The 21,423-nt window shown below is 40.3% G+C and overlaps 1 protein-coding gene across 15 annotated transcripts in view; it reads right to left on the bottom strand.

Moving 5' to 3' along the window:
* HYDIN (HYDIN axonemal central pair apparatus protein) overlaps nucleotides 1–21,423 on the bottom strand; it is a 443,605-nt gene that overhangs the window by 165,566 nt on the left and 256,616 nt on the right. For all 15 annotated transcript variants that reach the window (XR_006196932.1, XM_042917620.1, XM_042917622.1 and 12 more), the window contains 3 exons: nucleotides 7,959–8,197; nucleotides 4,827–5,100; nucleotides 314–457 (listed from right to left, as the gene is read on the bottom strand). Coding sequence is in view for 14 of the 15 variants with exons in the window: in XM_042917620.1 (XP_042773554.1) it covers nucleotides 314–457; nucleotides 4,827–5,100; nucleotides 7,959–8,197 (657 nt within the window). In the remaining variant the exon portion in view is untranslated. The remainder of the gene's footprint in view (nucleotides 1–313; nucleotides 458–4,826; nucleotides 5,101–7,958; nucleotides 8,198–21,423) is intronic.

Here is a 21,423-nt window from a genome sequence, read left to right as displayed (position 1 = left end):
TACTGAGATGTTTATTTCACCTAGTTAGAATAAAAGGATCAACTAAAATGCATTTTCAGTGCACTGGAATACGCCTTCATTTACTTTGTCTTATATATCAGGAACGAGGAAAGTAGAATTTCTATAACAATTCACATTTCAAAGGAATGTAGGTTTAGATTCAGAAGTTTTAGTTAAATGTGTATTGGTCTCTGAAGCTTAGAAAACATTCACTGGGTGTGGGTATAACAGGCTTCCCATTAATTTAGCTTCCAAAATGAAAGTGTGAACGTGCTGACCCCTACTTAGTGCACCCGCCCCAGGCAGCACTGACCTTCTCCAGTCGGTATATGAGCTGTTTGGTGGAGAGCTGGATAAGTGGCGCTATAAACTCACAGATGATATTCACAGTCATCAGCAAGCTCTTCCCCTTCTGTGCCCCGATGATGGCATGGCACACCAGCTTTTCTTTGACCATCTGTAGACGAGACACATCAGCACTTGTGGAATATCCATAGCTCAGAAAACTTAATTCTCAAAATCAACAAGCTGATTCTCAACTACCTGCCTGGTGACACCAGGAAAGAGCACATTTTTCCAAATAGTGCATTTCAGGGATTGCTCTCTGTCACACAATTAAAGTCTGATTGGTTGAATATGTTCTGGATGTGTTTGTTTCTGACTGCTCCCAAGGACACAATCAATTTACATTCAGTTCAACCTACATATACATATATATTACAGGAAAATGTATCATGCATCAGAACTGCTAGGGACTGAACATACAAAACAGACAAGGCAGACAAAGCAGGTAAAATCCTTACTGGGCTTATGGTTTGGGTAGATACATGATTTCTTATCAAGCTAGGCAGGAACTATGGCTAGAAAAATTTTGCCTTTCATGCTTGAATGTTTAAAAATCATGCTGTAGATTCTCCCAACAAAAGGAGTCCAAGGCCGGATGGCTTTCCAGGGGAATTCTACCAAACATTTAAATAAGAGTTAACACCTATTATTTTGAAGCTGTTCCAAAAAAAGAAATGGAATAAATACTTCCAAACTCATTCTCTGAGGCCAGCATTACCCTGATTCCAAAACTAGACAAAAACACCCACTAAAAAGAGTTACAGGCCAGTATCCCTGTTGAACATGGATGCAAAAATCCTCAATGAAACACCAGCAAATCAATCAATGTGATACATCACAGTAATAAAAGAAAGGATAAGAACCACATGATCCTCTCAATAGATGCAGAGAAAGTGTTTGACAATATACAGCATCCCTTCTTGATAAAAACCCTCATGAAAATAGGGATAGAAGAATCATACCTCAAGATCATAAAAGCCACATATGAAAGACCTACCACTAATATCACCCTCAATGGGGAAAAACTGAGAGCTTTCCCTCTAAGGTCAGGAACATGACAAGGATGTCCACTCTCACCACTGTTGTTCAATATAGTATTGGAAGTCCTAGGCTCAGCAATCAGACAACACAAAGAAAAGGCATCCAAATTGGAAAGGAAGAAGTCAAACTTCCACTCTTCCCAGATGACATGATACTCTGTGTGGAAAACCCAAAAGACTCCACCAAAAAATTGCTAGAACTAATCCATGAATTCAACAGTCACAGGGTATAAAATAAATGTACTGAAATCAGTTGCATTTCTATACACCAATAACGAAACAGCAGAAAGAGAAATCAAGGAGTCGATCCCTTTTACAAGTACACCAAAAACGATGAAATACCTAGGAATAAACCTAACCAAAGAGGTAAAAAATCTATACAATGAAAACTATAGAAAGCTTATGAGAGAAGTTGAAGAAGACACACACACACAAATGGAAAAACATTCCATGCTCATGGATTGGAAAAACAAATATTGTTAAAATGTCGATATTACCCAAAGCAATCTACATATTCAATGCAATCACTATCAAAATAACACCAGCATTCTTTGCAGAGCTAGAACAAACAATCCTAACATTTGTATAGACCAGAAAAGACCCCGAATAGCCAAAGCAATCCTGAAAAAGAAAAGCAAAGTTGGAGGCATCACCATTCTGGATTTTAAGCTGTATTACAAAACAGACACATAAACCAATGGAATAGAACAGAGAACCCAGAAACTGACCCACAAACGTATGGCAACTAATCTTTGACAATGCAGGAAAGAATATCCAATGGAAAAAAGTCTCTTCAGCAAATGGTGTTGGGAAAACTGGGCAGTGACATGCAGAAAAATGAACCTGGACCACTTTCTTACACCATACTCAAAAATAAATTCAAAATGAATGAAAGACCTAAATGTAAGACAGGAAGCCATCAAAATCCTAGAGGAGAAAACAGGCAACAACCTCTATGACCTTGGCTGCAGCAACTTCGTACTTGATATGTCTCTGGAGGCAAAGGAAACAAAAGCAAAAATGAATGATTGGAACCTCATCAAAATAAAAAGCTTCTGCACAGTGAAGGAAAGAATCAGTAAAACTAAAAGGCAACTGACAGAATGGGAGAAGATATTTGCAAATGACATATTAGATAAAGGGTTAGCATCCAAAATCTATGAAGAACTTATCAAACTCAACACTCAGAAAACAAATAATCCAGTGAAGAAATGGGCAAAAGACATGAATAGACACTTTTCAAAAGAAGACAGGCAGATGGCTAACAGACACATGAAAAAATGCTCACATCACTCATCATCAGGGAAACACAAATAAAAATCACAATGAGATACCACCTGACACCTGTTAGAATGGCTAATGTTAACAACTCAGGCAACAACAGATGCTGGTGAGCATGTGGAGAAAGAGGAACCCTTTTGCACTGCTGGTGGGAATGCAAGTTGGTGCAGCTACTCTGGAAAACAGTATGGAGGTTCCTCAAAAAATTAAAAATAGAACTACCCTACAACTCAGAAGTTGCATTACTAGGTATTTATCCAAAGGATACAGGAGTGCTGATTCAAAGGGGTGCATGCACCCCAATGTTTATAGCAGCCCTATTGACGATGGCCAAAGTATGGAAAGAGCCCAAATGTCCATCAGCTGAGAAATGGGTAAAGATGTGGCGTATACATACATACAATGGAATACTACTTGGCGATCAAAAAGAATGAAATCTTGCCATTTGCAACAACATGGATGCAACTAGAGTATATCATGCTAAGCGAAATAAGTCAGTCAGACAAAAACAACTATCATCTGATTTCACTCATATGTGGAATTTAAGATACAAAACAAATGAACACAAGGAAAGGAAAGCAAAAGTAATATAAAAACAGAGAGGGAGACAAACCATAAGAGACTCTTAAATACAGAGAACAAACTGAAGGTTGCTGGCAGGGTGTTAGATGGGGGGAAGGGTTAAATGGATGATGGGTATTAAGGGGACACTTGTTGGGATGAGCACTGGGTGTTATATGTAAGTGATGAATCACTAAATCTTATTCCTGAAATCATTATTAAAATAAACAAACAAATAAACAAACAAGCTATTAAAAGCCTTAAAAAAAAATAAAAATTGTGCTATAGAAACCAATACTTCTTTGGATCCAAGAGGCCCAGATTTTTAGAAAGTAGAAAGGACCTAGAGTGACATTATACCAGAATAGCTTACACTGAAGAGTATTCAGGTTTTGGATGTTAATGAATTCAAGTCTCTTCTCAGTTATGTACTACCACACAGAAGAACATTCAGGGAAGCATTTAGCAAATCTTAAACTGAACTTAGAATCCCAGCTTCTCAGATTTAATGCCTTTAAAAATATGATCAGCTCCTGGTAACAACATTGTAAATGTGCTCCTGGGACAGCCTGTCAGTGTCTTGAGCTGAGAGGCTGCATTCTATCCATCTCTGCATCAGTGTTTGTCCTGTGGTATACACTCAGTAAAAGTTGGCTGAATCCCCGAATGACAGAAAGAAAGAGCATATGATGCACTCCCATGATGGGAAATGACCTTTTTGTTTTTGCACCGAGGATGGGTTTTACCTGAACGTGTGCTGTGAAGAATCAATGCAAATGAAGTCAAGTGAACCTGCCACCCTAGAGGACCTAAGCTGTGGGTGAGCTTTCCCATCTTGTCTACTGGGTGACAAGTTTCCATTGTTTCCTATCTCATGAGGGAAAATCCAGTACTATCTCCTAATTCAGTGACCCCAGCAGGAGCTCAAGGATGATCATTTCTCATCCATAAAGTCTGTACTAGTGAGGTAGAAGAGGCTCGTAAGTGATTTGGGAAGTTTCTTTTGTGCTTTTGATGGTTTCCAATTTCCATGAGGGAATAGGAATAAATAGGCACATGTTTTGGAGCTGCTTAAATGTTTAAAGCAGAATGTTGATAATATAAATATGAGCAGGACAAGCACGTTGCTGAAGGTAACTCAGCTTTTTAGTTGATACATAACAAGATGATGGTTATAAATAGGAAGCTGTTGTGTCAGGTTGAGAGGAAAGGGGCCAAGGATGTCCCAATACCTGGAGAGCAGAGGCAGCTGAGTGTCTCTAAAAACATCCTTTTTGAATAAATAGGAAATTAATATTGCTATGTGTTAAGAGGAGGTTTAGCTTTGGGTGAATGCTGGATGTCCCTCTGATCCTGGGGATGAGAACCTACTTTAAATGGTATTTTAGGGTTGGGATCATGGTAGCTGTAGAAACAAACAAAAAACTGAGCAGAGCCGAATCTTGGAAGCAATAGGTGCTGCCATGGTAACTCAGTGCTGTGTGAAAACCTTGAGAAAACTGCATCCTTTCTTCAGATAAATGTTAAGGGACTCTCCTTAGAAATACAGCAAAGATTTATTTAGGAGAAAAATGGCTTCTAAGAGTGCTGTCCTCTTACCCTGGGAGTAGCAGAATAGCCTTCAAGTATCACATCGATCGTCCGGTCTGGGTACAGCTCCATTCTGACTGGGTGGATCTGAAACACGGGGTTCTGTGGGGCGCCGGGCTCCTGGAAGTGCCGGGGTCGGGGCTGGCTCTTAGCAAGTCCCTTCTTAGCCAGGCCCTTCTTGCTCAGCTTGTTCTGGGGATGGAAATCTTCGTTCATCCAGAACAACTGTTGGACCCGACGTCCCTTGTTGGTCAACTTGAAGCGGTAATAATAGGTGTCCAGGCTGCAAAAGAGGAGGCAGGAATTGAGAGGGCTCAACTTGGGGTGTTCTGTTCAGCTCCACACCCTTGGGATTTTTCTCCTCTGAAAAGTATTTAAAAGGTAAGTAATGAAATACTCTTTATTTTTAAAAATTTAGGAATGCTACATCATGATGCTATGAGGAGCTGCCACAGTAAGGGAACGAGGTAGTATCTACTTATGGAGTCCACAGACTGGAGTCCAGTACCTGGGTTTGGTCCCTGAGTTTCCACCACCAGGGAAGTGGTATATAAACACAGACACAGTATATGCAAAAATCACTCTAATTTATGATAAATGGTTCTAAGGAGTGAAAGGAAAGTAAAATACCTACTGGAGGAGAAATATATTTCAAATTGTATTGAGTGTATTTCTACTGACTGAATGAAATCTCTTGTGACGAGCTCAAGTTGAAGGGAACTTGGAAGGGAAGACAAGCACATCCTCCAAGCCTGACCAAAGCTCAAGGGGACTGTACCATGGACCAGAACATCACCTGGATTGGTCATTTTTCTCAGAGGAGTGCTTTAAAAATGCTATTTTATTCATCAAGTCATTTGTTCATTCATTCATCTATTCCATGAACATTTATTAAGAACCTCTTGATTGTCTGGCTCTTTGCAAGACACTGGGATTTCTGAGATCTTGGACTTGGTTCAAACATGATTTTGTTTGGAATTAAAACAAAACTGATTTATAAGTTTATTTAAATTATTTTTTTTTCAGGGAGAAGACTCACCTTGGCATTTAATAATAAGATTTTAAAAATCTTATTAGGCTTTGAGATTTCATCCCCTCTGTTCCTCATTAGAAATACCATCATATGCTAATAAGTAAGTTGAAGCATAAATAATAAATAAATAATGAGGAATATTTGCCGAATGTCAGGTGTAACCATTTCTATCTAAATAGGTATTTACAGAGCATGCTTATTGGAGTAGTTTGACTTCATGGCTAAGTCCAGGCTTTGGGGAAATAATAAATATAATAATAAATAATATAAACATATAAATTATATGTGTAAATAATATACGATATATAATATAAATAATATAAACTGTAGGCAGTGTATCTGTCACTTGTACACAGTACATATTTCAACTGTCACAGCAATACGGTAATAATAAGTATGTTTGCTCTCATTTTATAGATAAAGAAATTGAAGCTCTGAAAATTTAAGGGAGTTGCCCAAAAATATGTAGTCAGAAAAGGTGGCATATGGGTATTTCTTCAGACCCTTATGATCAAAAGTTTGGCAAACTTTTTCTATAAAGGGATGAATAATAAATACGTAAGACTTCTTGGGCCACATGGTCTGTCACAACTCAACTCTCCACTGTAGTGTGAAAGAAGCCATAGAGAATGTATGTATAGGAATGGGCATGGCTGTATTTCTATAAAACTTTATTTATAGAAAAAGGCAGTGGGCTGCAGTTTGCCCACCCCTGCTTTTGATCATTCTTCTGGAGATTGCTGGCATCACGATTTTATGGCAAAAAGAATAACTATAGAGCTTAGCCAGAGGAAAACTTGGCAGCTAAAAGCTGCAGTTTGCTTCTACATTCACAGGAAACTATTAGCTAACCCTCCATTTCTAGGCGAGTGTCAGAATATCCTTTGGGGCTATTTGACACTATTTGTAGACTAAGGAGAACATGTAATTAAATCTGGCTTGCAGTACATTGTTTTCTATAATTATATTTGAGTGCACTTAACAAAGAAATTTGGAAATAGAAGCATGGTATGCAATGAAAAAACGCCCTAGCTTATGGCCAACAGATGGGTGGAGAGGAGTATTTTTATATCCAGTTGACACCCAAACTGTAATTGGATGTTTGTCTGAAAACATGTGCAATTCAACTATCTGACTTGCCTGTTACTTAATTCCTACTGGTTAATGTATTTTCAATCAAGTGTCATGTGTTGTAGATGGAGCAGAGGAAAGGAGGTATGGATGGGCTTGTGGGGAGGGCTCCCAACTGGTTTTTGTCAGGTACATCCTCTCTAAGCACAGTGTCCATCTTGGTTTCACGACCTGTTACACCACAAGGCAGGAGCACCCCTCTGAGACCTGCTCACAGTACTGCAACAGACAGGCCAGATTCAACTGGCCCCAAGAATCAACGAGTGGCAGCCATGTGACTCCGATGAGGAGCCATGAATAACCCCCCAAATGTCTCCTCCACTGTTAGCATTCAAACCTCATACACTTTCAGAGACACACATTTAGGCTGTTCTGCTCAGAGACATCTATACTGTACCACCTTTTATTTAAATATTGAGATTCTCTAGCTTTTCAGGAGGAGCCAACTGCAAGCATCTCATTTGTTGGTGCTTTGGTGGGGAGATGAGCAGAGGACATAAAACAAAACAAAACAAAATGACTGGCTCTGCAACACCAGATAATATACATTTGCAATAAATTTTCAGCCTTCCTACTTATACTGTACTTAGGTCACCACCAAGTTATATCTGTATTTTCCACGGTCATGGAGAGGAATTAGCAATGTGTCAGATGGAATTAAAGAGGAGGAATCATGATCGAGACACTAAATTTGTCACGAAGAAGCCATTGTATGTTTGAAAGAAAAATGCACTTCTATAAATGTCTTCTCTGGTGTAGAGGGACACAGCTGGGAAAATGCAACTACACTGTGCCTAGGAAAGGTCTTCTTGTGGCTGATGTACCCATTTGGAGGGGGTAAAGTGAAGATGGGAAAAGGGAGGGGGGCTGAAGACATTAGTTCTATTTACTGAAAGTAATTTTTCAAAGTAGAGGTGATGCTCAGTTTATGAAACAGACGTAGTATCTGGAAGAATCAGTCCAGGGTATTTCCCTACCTGAAATGTGCTCCCAAATTGAGCTCTGGAGCAAAGGGCTTATCTGAAACAATGGTGGAACCAACTCCTGAAGCCTGGACAGGAATCCGGTAGGTGTTGCTATTTTCTATGCTCAAAATAACTGTGTCTTTGAATGTCAGTATGTCATTCAGGTTGGCTGTCAGCGTCAGCTGAAAATCAGTTTCCGGGGGAACCATGCCTTCATTGGGTTCAATTGTCCAAAGGGATTTTTTGTGTGCCTGCAACACAAGAGTACAAGTTAACAGTGAAGATATTCTTGGCTTTTCATTCTGCACATGTCAAAGCCCTCTATAGTTCAAATGACTGGCACTGCAGAACTGAACATCAGAGACAAACATTATTTTTTTGAATCAAAGCAGCTGGGTGTTTGTTGGCTTTTCTTTTTTTCAAAACGCAATGTGATTTTGAAGAGCAAACCTACAATTCTACTTTTGAATGCTCTGTGAAGATTCTTTACATCTTTCTCAAGATGACAGTCCAGTTCTCTAACAAGCTTATGCTAATTATCTGCTCTAATCTCCAAATTCTGAGATACCAGCAGAAGGTACAACATCCTTCCTGGAACTTGTAATTTTTAATTTTTTTTTTTTAACGTTTATTTATTTTTGAGACAGAGAGAGACAGAGCACGAACAGGGGAGGGGCAGAGAGAGAGGGAGACACAGAATCTGAAACAGGCTCCAGGCTCTGAGCGGTCAGCACAGAGCCCAATGCGGGGCTCGAACTCACGGACCGTGAGATCATGACCTGAGCCGAAGTCGGACGCTTAACCGACCAAGCCACCCAGGCGCCCCTGGAACTTGTAATTTTTATTTATTTATTTATTTATTTATTTATTTATTTAAAAAAATTTTTTTTAACGTTTTATTTATTTTTGAGACAGAGACAGAGCATGAATGGGGGAGGGTCAGAGAGAGAGGGAGACACAGAATCGGAAGCAGGCTCCAGGCTCCGAGCCATCAGCCCAGAGCCCGACGCGGGGCTCGAACTCACAGACCACGAGATCGTGACCTGAGCTGAAGTCGGCGGCTTAACCGACTGAGCCACCCAGGCGCCCCTGGAACTTGTAATTTTTAAAGCAAATGTTTTTCAAGTGCAAAGTGTCTATGATGTTATAGTGAGGATAAACAGCTTTCATTAATAAACACAATGTAGGAAGTCATCTTGATTTATATTATTTCATAATAATCAATGGAATTTCGTTTGCTAAAATTCCAAACTTATTTTGAAATATACGACAGGGCTAAATTCTAGAGTTGGAAGTGATGCCCACTAATCTGTTTCCTTTAACCATGTAGACCCTCATAGCTCATTCTTTACTCCCTAAAGTCTTTCTTTGGCCAAACGATATCTCTCAACAAAGCCTACCCTGCACATCACATTTTTAATTTCAAACTTTCCTTCAGTCCTCCTGATCCCCTTTACCCTGTTCTGTTTTTTTTTTTTTTTTTTTAGCACTTATCATCTTCTAACTTAGTGCACAATTAACTTATTTGTCATGTTTGTTTGTCTCCTTGCACTAGGATATATGCTCTCCATAGAAGGGATGTTTATGTTTTTTGTTCTTGTTTGTGTTCACTGATATATCCCCAGCACCTGCAACTATGCCTGGAACATAGTAGATGCTTAATAAATATATGACAAATGAATTAATGTATCTGCCTTTGATGTTAGAAAACTCAATTCTCATCTAAGGTAACTTACCCCAGATTTTAATACCTCAAATTGTTACATATCTCTTATGTAAAGTGGAGATATACTTTTTTGTACCTTCCACAACATTGGTATTTGGTCCACTCCCTTGGAGATAAATAGAATAAATTGAAGCTCCCTCTTTACTTAACAGCCCTTCAAATCCTACATCCCACCTTTAGAAGAAAATCTCATATAGTACAATCAGGCTCCAAAGTTAATATTTTGGTTAAGGTGTCAAGTCATAAAAAAATGACTAATGCTTATTTAATCTAAAAATATAAATTGTGCTTCCTTGATGGTAATTTATCTGTTTTTTCAGGCTGCTTTTAAGATTTTCTCTTTATGTTTAATTGTGTGTAGGGTAGGTTCTCCGTATGGTATATAGTTAGTTTATTTGCATATCCTTCTTGGAATTTGCTACTTTTCTAGAATCTGGGGTTTGATATCTCTTATTTCTGAAAACTTCTCAGCTATTATCTGTTTAAATATTGTTTCTGCCTCATTTTCTTTCTCTTTTCCTTGAATGTATGTGACTTTTCTGATATGTCCTCTCTGTCTCTGCAGACTCCCATCTGCATTTTACATTCTTTTGCTCTTTGTGTTTCATTTTGTATTTGTTCTGAGCTATCTTCCAGTTCACTAATTCTTTCTTCAGCTGTGTGCAAGTCACTTTTAAACATACCTATTATGTTCTTGCTTTCCCATGTAAACAACAAAAATGTGAGTCAGAAGAGGCTGGGGTAAAGGCACTTCAGGGGCAGACACCTAAAGAACAAGATGCTTCTTCAGAGCAGAGGATATTGAAAACCTTTTATTGTAACATGCTTAACTTGAAGCATCTCAGCCACCCTAGATAATGACATCCAGCTGACCAAGAAGAGAAGAAAGAGGAGGGAGAGTCACATGCTGAGATTTTATGTACCAACCCTGGAAGTGTCACACATCACTTCTGCTACTTCCACTGTACACAACTCAGGCAGTCACCTTAGCTTCAAAAAAGGCTGAGAAATGTCATCTGGCTCTGAATCTAAGAGTAAAAGGGAACAGTTGTGGTGAACTGCTAGCTACTTGCTGTTAAAGCCGCCCTGATGGTTGTCTACTACCAGATCCTTAAGTCTTCCCCCAACGTCCCTGGATCCCAGATTTTGGAAGGCGAAGAATTTACACCATCAGAACACAGAAGTGGGCACATAACTTGGCATTTCAACTCCTATGGGGATTGCAGACCTGGAGTTCCTATCTACCTGTTGTTAGGACAAATAGAAGGGCAGCAAGAAGAGAAAATAAGGAAGTTCTAGGCCAGATGATCTCAGCTGTTGGCCCTTGTTCCCAAATTAGTGGCCTTGGAGCACTCTACATAGTTTTACTCATTTTTGAGACCCAGCTTACAATTAAAACATAAATTGGTGCCATTTTTCTCCTTCTTTCAAAAAAAAAAAAAAAAGATTAGAGAGGGAGAGAGTCAAAGCATAAGAGACTGTTAAAAACTGAGAACAAACTGAGGGTTGATGGGGGGTGGGAGGGAGGGGAGGGTGGGTGATGGGTATTGAGGAGGGCACCTTCTGGAATGAGCACTGAGTGTTGTATGGAAACCAATTTGACAATAAATTTCATATTAAAAAAAAAAAGCAAATGTCTTTCAGAAGAGGGTTCTGTCAATGTCATCTTTCCCCTTATAACCATTTATTTTCCTCCCCTGGCCAGTAGCATAGGTCAGTCCTCTGTTCACAATGAAGATAGGGTGTCACCAGTATAAGTGGTATTTCAGGTCAGGGGACATTAGTTTTCAATGGATGGGTACCATTTCTATTCTGATTCCTGCTGACACAGGTTGGCTGCTCTGGAAAGAAGACACAAAGTTGCTCTCCAGGGCTGAATTGGTGAGTTTTCTTTTTGATGAAGGTTATTAATCAATGTTTGGCATAAAACCAGGCAGCAAAGTATATCATAGAATCCACGAACAAGGAACACTAAAACACCAACTGCTAAGGTACTGGACTGTCCTCACCCAAAGTCAACCTTTAAACTAGTTGCTCTAACACCCCTGTGTCTCTTTGCTATTTGACTTTTGGGGGATGTCCTTTGCTACTAGGAAGAACTTGGCATATGTGACATTTTCTGTTATTAGGTGACAAATTTGACAGAAAAGGAGTGGATGAATGATAATCAGCATAGCTATGGAGAACATTCCATAATCTTTCAAAACTACAATATAGTAAGACAACTACTGATGGAAATAGGTTAGGAGGGAGGGCTCTGAAGGAAAAGCGATGTGGGTTTAAGTCCCAGCTCCACTGGGTTCTGACTGTCGGGTCTTGGGCGTGTCACTTAACCATGGCTGGCCTCAGTTTTCTCATCTGTAGCCTGGGACACCAACTGCACCTTCTGCATAGCACCGTGGTAATATTTAAATGAGGTAATGTGAGTAAAACTCAGAATAGTGTCTGACAAATAGAAAGTCCTAGCTACTGTCATCATTTTACCAAAATATGAAATGCTCCACATGACACATAATTATGGGCTCCATAGTATTTGCTAAATATATGGATTATAGAACTGAGAAAACAAAGATGGATGCTAAGAAAGCATATAACATACAATACTCTTGCCAGAAGAGAAGGAGCTTGTAAGGGTTTGTGGCAGGCAGAACTGCAAGTGGCCCCCAAGATGTTTATCTCCTGATGTATAGTTATCTTTCCCAGTTATTTAATCAAACAATAATCTATGTGCTGCTGTGAAGGGATTTTTGCAGATGAAGTCAAGATCCTACATCCATTGACTTTAAGGTGGGGAGAATATCGTTGGTGGATCCGATGAGATTTTAGAAGTGATCGGGCTCTTCCTAGTCAAAAGACTTCAAGTGTGAGAGGGGCTATGGAAGGGACCACATGGCAGGGGGCTGTGGGTGTTTCAACAGCAGCTGAGTGCAGACCCTAGCGGGCAGCTAGCAAGAAAAAAGGGGGGGCCTCAGTCTCTCACTGCAAGGAAATAAATTCTGCCGACAACCTGAGGGGGCCTAGAAGTGAACCTTTCCTTAGTCAAGCCTCCTGAAGAGAATGCAGTTCTACCACTGCCTTGACTTTAGTGTTTTGAGAGCCTAACGAGAGGATCCAGCCAACTCATTGCCAGACTTCTGACCTATTGAAACTGAGATAAAAGGGGATCCTGGGAAGATGGCAGCGTAGGAGGACGCTGGGCTCACGGCGCGTCCTGCGGATCACTTAGATTCCACCTACACCTGCCTAAATAACCCAGAAAACTGCCAGAAGACTAGCAGAATGGAGTCTCCGGAGCCAAGCCCAGACGAGAGGCCCACGGAAGAGGGTAGGAAGGGCGGAGAGGCAGTGCGCGCTCCACCGACTGGCGGGAGGGAGCCGGGGCGGAGGGGTGGCCCACCGGCCAAGCAGAGCCCCCGAATCTGGCTTGTAAAAGCGGAGGGGCCTGACGGAGTGTGTTCCGACACCAAGCGGGACTTGACATCTGGAAGGTTATAAGCTAACAGCTCTGCTCGGAGAACGGGAGGGCTGGAGGACAATGGGAGGGAGAGTTGTTGAGCCCCGGACGACAGAGCTCAGCTTGGCGGGGAGCAAAGGTGCTCGCCAGCACCATCTCCCTCGCCCATCCCCCAGCCAAAATCCCAAAGGCAACCAGTTCCTGCCAGGGAACTTGCTTGCACCACACAAACACCCAACGTTGTGCTTCTGCAGATCCATCCCTCCGGCGGGTCTGACTCCCTCCTGGTGCCGCAGGGCCCCTCCCGAAGCGGGACTCCGAAGGAAAAGCGAGCTGAGCCTGGCCCTCCTGCCCCTGTGCACCTTACCAATCCACCCAAGCTAATACGCCAGATTCCCAGCACCACAAGCCTGGCAGTGTGCAAGTAGCCCAGATGGGCCATGCCACCCACAGTGACTCCTGCCCCTAGGAGAGGGGAAGAGAAGGCACACACCAGTCTGACTGTGGCCCCAGCGGTGGGCTGGGGGCAGATATTGGGTCTGAATGCGGCCCCACCCACCAAACCAAGTTATTCAAGACAGCACAGGGGAAGTGCCCCACAGTCCCGCACCACTCCAGGGACTATCCAAAATGATGAAACGGAAGAATTCCCCTCAGAAGAACGTCCAGGAAATAACAACAGCTAACGAACTGATCAAAAATGATTTAAACAATATAACAGAAAGTGAATTTAGAATAATAGTCATAAAATTAATCGCTGGGCTTGAAAACAGTATAAAGGACAGCAGAGAATCTCTTGCTACAGAGATCAAGGGACTAAGAAACAGCCAGGAGGAACTAAAAAATGCTATCAATGAGTTGCAAAATAAATTGGAGACAACTATGGCTCAGATTGAAGAGGCAGAGGAGAGAATAGGTGAACTAGAAGATAAAATTATGGAAAAAGAAGAAGCTGAGAAAAAGAGAGATAAAAAAATCCAGGAGTATGAGGGGAAAATTAGAGAACTAAGTGATGCACTAAAGAGAAATAATATACGCATAATTGGTATTCCAGAGGAGGAAGAGAGAGGGAAAGGTGCTGAAGGTGTACTTGAAGAAATAATAGTTGAGAACTTCCCGGATCAGGGGAAGGAAAAAGGCATTGAAATCCAAGAGGCACAGAGAACTCCCTTCAGACATAACTTGAATCGATCTTCTGCACAACATATCATAGTGAAACTGGCAAAATACAAGGATAAAGAGAAAATTCTGAAAGCAGCTAGAGATAAACGTGCTCTAACATAAAAAGGGAGACCTATAAGACTTGTGACCAATCTCTCTACTGAAACTTGGCAGGACAGAAAGGAATGGCAGGAGATCTTCAATGTGATGAACAGAAAAAATATGCAGCCGAGAATCCTTTATCCAGCAAGTCTGTCATTTAGAATAGAAGGAGAGATAAAGGTCTTCCCAAACAAACAAAAACTGAAGGAATTCGTCACCACTAAACCAGCCCTACAAGAGATTCTAAGGGGGATCCTGTGAGACAAAGTGCCAGAGAGATCGCTACAAGCATGAAACCTACGGACATCACAATGACTCTAAACCTGTATCTTTCTATAATAACACTGAATGTACTAATTGTACTGATGTACTAATGTACTGAATTGGACTAAATGCACCAACCAAAAGACATAGTGTATCAGAATGGATAAAAAAACAAGACCCATCTATTTGCTGTCTACAAGAGACTCATTTTAGACCTGAAGACACCTTCAGATTGAGAGTGAGGGGATGGAGAACTATTTATCATGCCACTGGAAGTCAAAAGAGAGCTGGAGTAGCCATACTTCTATCAGACAAACTAGACTTTCAATTAAAGGCTGTAACAAGAGATGAAGAAGGGCATTATATCATAATCACAGGGTCTATCCATCAGGAAGCGCTAATAATTATAAATGTCTATGCGCCGAATACAGGAGCCCACAAATATATAAAACAATTACTCACAAACATAAGCAACCTTATTGATAAGAATGTGGTCATTGCAGGGGACTTTAACACTCCACTTACAGAAATGGATAGATCATCTAGACACACGGTCAATAAAGAAACAAGGGCCCTGAATGATACATTGGATCAGATGGACTTGACAGATGTATTTAGAACTCTGCATCCCAAAGCAACAGAATATACTTTCTTCTCAAGTGCACATGGAACATTCAACATGATAGATCACATACTGGGTCACAAAACAGCCCTTCATAAGTATACAAGAAATGAAATCATACCATGCATACTTTCAGACCACAATGCTATGAAGCTTGAGATCAACCACAGGAAAAAGTCTGGAAAACCTCCAAAAGCATGGAGATTAAAGAACACCCTACTAAAGATTGAATGGGTCAACCAGGCAATTAGAGAAGAAATTAAAAAATATATAGAAACAAATGAAAATAAAAATACGACAATCTAAATGCTTTGGGAAGGCAGCGAAGGCAGTCCTGAGAGGAAAATACATTGCAATCCAGGCCTATCTCAAGAAACAAGAAAAATCCCAAATACAAACTGTAACAGCACACCTAAAGGAAATAGAAGCAGAACAGCAAAGACAGCCTAAATCCAGCAGAAGAAGAGAAATAATAAAGATCAGAGCGGAAATAAACAATATAGAATCTAAAAAAAAAAAACTGTAGAGCAGATCAATGAAACCAAGAGTGTTTTTTTGAAAAAATAAACAAAATTGATAAACCTCTAGCCAGGCTTCTCAAAAAGAAAAGGGAGATGACCCAAATAGATAAAATCATGAATGAAAATGGAATGATTACAACCAATCCCTCAGAGATACAAGCAATTATCAGGGAATACTATGAAAAATTATATGCCAACAAACTGGACAACCTGGAAGAAATGGACAAATTCCTAAACACCCACACGCTTCCAAAACTCAATCAGGAGGAAATAGAAAGCTTGAACAGACCGATAACCAGCGAAGAAATTGAATCGGTTATCAAAAATCTCCCAACAAATAAGAGTCCAGGACCAGATGGCTTCCCAGGGGAGTTCTACCAGACGTTTAAGGCAGAGATAATACCTATCCTTCTCAAGCTATTCCAAAAAATAGAAAGGGAAGGAAAACTTCCAGACTCATTTTATGAAGCCAGTATTACTTTGATTCCTAAACCAGACAGAGACCTAGTAAAAAAAGAGAACTACAGACCAATATCCCTGATGAATATGGATGCAAAAATTCTCAATGAGATACTAGCAAATCGAATTCAACAGCATATAAAAAGAATTATTCACCATGATCAAGTGGGATTCATTCCTGGGATGCAGGGCTGGTTGAACATTCACAAATCAATCAATGTGATACATCACATTAATAAAAGAAAAGATAAGAACCATATGATCCTGTGAATCGATGCAGAAAAGGCCTTTGACAAAATTCAGCAACCTTTCTTAATAAAATCCCTCGAGAAAGTTGGGATAGAAGGAACATACTTAAAGATCATAAAAGCCATTTATGAAAAGCCCACAGCTAACATCATCCTCAATGGGGAAAAACTGAGAGCTTTTTCCTTGAGATCAGGAACACGACAGGGATGTCCACTCTCACCGCTGTTGTTTAACATAGTGTTGGAAGTTCTAGCATCAGCAATCAGACAACAAAAGGAAATCAAAGGCATCAAAATTGGCAAAGATGAAGTTAAGCTTTCACTTTTTGCAGATGACATGATATTATACATGGAAAGTCCAATAGACTCCACCAAAAGTCTGCTAGAACTGATACATGAATTTAGCAAAGTTGCAGGATACAAAAGCAATGTAGAGAAATCAGTTGCATTCTTATACACTAATAATGAAGCCACAGAAAGACAAATAAAGAAACTGATCCCATTCACAATTGCACCAAGAAGCATAAAATACCTAGGAATAAATCTAACCAAAGATGTAAAATATCTGTATGCTGAAAACTATAGAAAGCTTAGGAAGGAAATTGAAGAAGATATAAAAAAATGGAAAAACATTCCATGCTCATGGATTGGAAGAATAAATATTGTCAAAATGTCAATACTACCCAAAGCTATCTACACATTCAATGCAATCCCAATCAAAATTGCACCAGCATTCTTCTCAAAACTAGAACAAGCAATCTTAAAATTCATATGGAACCACAAAAGGCCCCGAATAGCCAAGGTAATTTTGTAGAAGAAGACCAAAGCAGGAGGCATCACAATCCCAGACTTTAGCCTCTACTATAAAGCTGTAATCATCAAGACAGCATGGTATTGGCACAAAAACAGACACATACACCAATGGAATAGAATAGAAACCCCAGAACTAGACCCACAAACGTATCGCCAACTAATCTTTGACAAAGCAGGAAAGAATATCCAATGGAAAAAAGACAGTCTCTTTAACAAATGGTGCTGGGAGAACTGGACAGCAGCATGCAGAAGATTGAAACTAGACCACTTTCTCACACCATTCACAAAAATAAACTCAAAATGGATAAAGGACCTGAATGTTAGACAGGAAACCATCAAAACCTTAGAGGAGAAAGCAGGAAAGACCTCTCTGACCTCAGCCGTAGCAATTTCTTACTTGTCACATCCCCAAAGGCAAGGGAATTAAAAGCAAAAATGAACTATTGGGACCTTATGAAGATAAAAAGCTTCTGCACAGCAAAGGAAACAACCAACAAAACTAAAAGGTAACCCACGGAATGGGAAAAGATATTTGCAAATGACATATCGGACAAAGGGCTAGTCTCCAAAATCTATAAAGAGCTCACCAAACTCCACACCCAAAAAACAAATAACCCAGTGAAGAAATGGGCAGAAAACATGAATAGACACTTCCCTAAAGAAGACATCCGGATGGCCAACAGGCACATGAAAAGATGCTCAATGTCGCTCCTCATCAGGGAAATACAAATCAAAACCACACCATATATCACCTCACGCCAGTCAGAGTGGCTAAAATGAACAAATCAGGAGACTATAGATGCTGGCGAGGATGTGGAGAAATGGGAACCCTCTTGCACTGTTGGTGGGAATGCAAATGGTGCAGCCACTCTGGAAAGCAGTGTGGAGATTCCTCAAAAAATTAAAAATAGACCTACCCTATGACCCAGCAATAGCACTGCTAGGAATTTACCCAAGGGATCCAGGAGTACTGATGCACAGGGGCACTTGTACCCCAATGTTTATAGCGGCACTCTCAACAATAGCCAAATTATGGAAAGAGCCTAAATGTCCATCAACTGATGAATGGATAAAAAAAAATGTGGTTTATATACACAATGGAATACTATGTGGCAATGAGAAAGAATGAAATATGACCCTTTGTAGCAACATGGATGGAACTGGAGAGTGTGATGCTAAGTGAAATAAACCATACAGAGAAAGACAGATACCATATGGTTTCACACTTATGTGGATCCTGAGAAACTTAACAGAAACCCATGGGGGAGGGGAAGGGGAAAAAAAAGAGGTTAGAGTGGAAGAGAGCCAAAGCATAAGAGACTCTTAAAAACTGAGAACAAACTGAGGGTTGATGGGGGTGGGAGAGAGGGAAGGGTGGGTGATGGGCATTGAGGAGGGCACCTTTTGGGATGAGCACTGGGTGTTGTATGGAAACCAATTTGACAGTAAACTTCATATATTGAAGAAAAAAAAAGAAACTGAGATAATAAACCTGTCTGTGTTAAGCCACTAAGTTTGTGGTAATTTGTTACACAGCAATAGAAAACTAATACAGGGTTTCACATATTTGTTCAAAAGATGATAAAAATGAGCTTTCCTAAGCCTTCCAGCAAAACTTTAGCAACAGCTGCCTCTGTTTGTTTTTCTGTGAACTGGGGGGTAAAAAGCCAGAGTCATTACAGTAGCCCATGAACAATGCATACAGAAGGTTAGCACAAGCAAGTGCACACAACCATGAGAGATGGAGAGATGGTAATCTTTTGCAATTCAGAATCCCATGCCCTCTGGTGATTAGTGCCATGCCCTGAGGTTTCACATGTCCAAAGATAACATTTGCTTTTTATTTGACAATAAGGCACCAGTGCACTTCTTAGGCAGCACTCAGCTCCCAAGGTAATACAGCTGGAGCTTTTGTAAGTTTCCTTATGGTGTATTTAATATTTGCCATGAAAGATAGAAATGCATGCTATTGTTTGCACATGTCATTTCAATAATAAATGAGAGTGAATATACTTAGGCAGACCTCCTGTTCCACAGTGCTAATGACCATGAAGCTTGAAGAAAATTGTGCACTTTCTTCAGAATGATTTGTTTGCCAGTTGAAATCTGCAAGAATTTCCTTCCATGGAATGAGGAGACACAAATAACAACAGGAACCAGTGTGCAGAGCTAGGGGTTTCTTTGGATTAATACTATTATCTCAGCGGACGATCAGTTCTTTGTGGAACAAGAACAATGAACAGTCACCAAGGCCTTTCTCCTTTTCGACTGCTAAATGGTATCTCGAGTCATTTGATTCTCTTCCCTGAAGTGAGTCACTTTGCTAGTTAAGACAATTAACTGGAAATTAGGGGAGGAAGTATAAAAGAAATGATGGCAGAGCTTTACAAAAGAGGCAGTAGAGGGTAATGTTTAAAAGAGTGGGCTTTGAAGTCACATGACCTGGTGGTCAACTGTGGACTCTGCCATTGGTAGCCAGGTGATCCAGGATTAAAATCTAGGTTTCAGTCTCCTCATCTTTTAAATGTGCTGCTTGAAGATGAAATAAAAGGGGTGCCAAGCATCTAGCACTTTGTCTACCACAGAGTAAATTCTCAATAAATGGTGGGTATTATTAATGTTACCTATCAAAAGTTCACTTCCAGTTCTCCTTCCTGCATGTGCCCTCCCCAATACATATTATTGACATGGTTCTTTTTCACAGGGCTGATCCTGTTCCTCTCCTGCTGAAGATACCGGAGGGCTCTCCAAAGTCTGGACCAGTGATGTTGAATTCTTTATCCCTTTGAGAATGCTATGGAATTCTCATACACGTGCGTGCGCGCGCGCACGCACGCACACACACACACACACACACACACACTTCTTCCTAAACATTACGGATAATTTTCAGGGCTCATGGTGGATATTTGTCACTTTTTCTGTTTGAAACATGGCGGCCTGCAATCAAGACTGGTATATCAGACAGGAGGCTTTGGTCTGGAGAATCTATCCCAAATTCTTCAGGAAAGGGCCCCAACGCACTTCTCCAGGCTTACTTCCTAGGCACTGTCAATTTCCAACATGCACCCTTGGCTTCGGCCACACCAGCTCACTCACCCTTCCCAAGTGTACTGTACTCAACAATGCACTTAACTAGGCTACACTCTGGAAATGTACACTCCATTTCCCTGACTTCCTCCTCCTTATCCTTCAAGTCTCTACTCAAATGTTTTACCTATGAACATTTTAAATTTTATATTGGAATTAATCACTTCCTCCCCTGTGGTTACATATCATAGCACAGGGCATTGTAGTACTGTATAGGTTGTGGATTCATTTCTGTGTTTTGAGATTGTAAACTCTTCGAAGAAAGAGACCATTCTATATGCTTTTATGCCTCTAGATACAGTTAGCACAGTACCAGGGAGGGGAAGGGTGTTCAAAAAATATTTTTTGGTCAATAAATACGTGAAAAATGTTCAGCCTTACCTGTAAGCCAAAGAAACACTAACAATACAACATTTTTTTCATCTGTCAGATTTGGCAAGAACAAATAAACTTCTGTCAAGGGTCTGGGAGAGGATGACATTCTTCAACTCTGTTGGGGATGGGCCATAAACTGGTATACATTTTCTGGGAGATAATTTCATGTTATATCAAGATTTTTAGTTGTGTTCATGCCAAATGACCCAGGAAATGCATTATTAGAAGTCTACTCTAAGGAAACAGGAATGTGATCAGCAATTAGGACATGAGCATTGTTTACAGTGGTGAAAAACTGAAAACTACCAATAGGGGATTAATTAAATCAACTGTGGTAGAGCCAAGTGATGCAATAAAATCAGTCACTGAAAATGATCTGAACATGGATATTTCTTAATAATTCACATCAAAAGCGACTACACTACATTGTTGAATAAAAATAGCTGGTAGTTAAATAGTATTATCACATGGGAGGGGGTAAGAATGCACAAACGCACATACACAGTAACGTTTCAGAAGATATACATCAAAAGTTTAACAGTGGTTATATGCATGGTGGCACTATGAGTGATTTTTTTCTTCCTCCATTTGTTCTATAAGGATAAAGTCAATTGAATAACAAGAAGACACACACTAATACTT

The sequence above is a fragment of the Panthera leo genome, chromosome E2 (genome assembly GCF_018350215.1).
Source record: "Panthera leo isolate Ple1 chromosome E2, P.leo_Ple1_pat1.1, whole genome shotgun sequence".
In the NCBI taxonomy this organism is placed as follows: domain Eukaryota; kingdom Metazoa; phylum Chordata; class Mammalia; order Carnivora; family Felidae; genus Panthera; species Panthera leo.
This window is presented reverse-complemented; position numbering and strand designations above follow the sequence as displayed.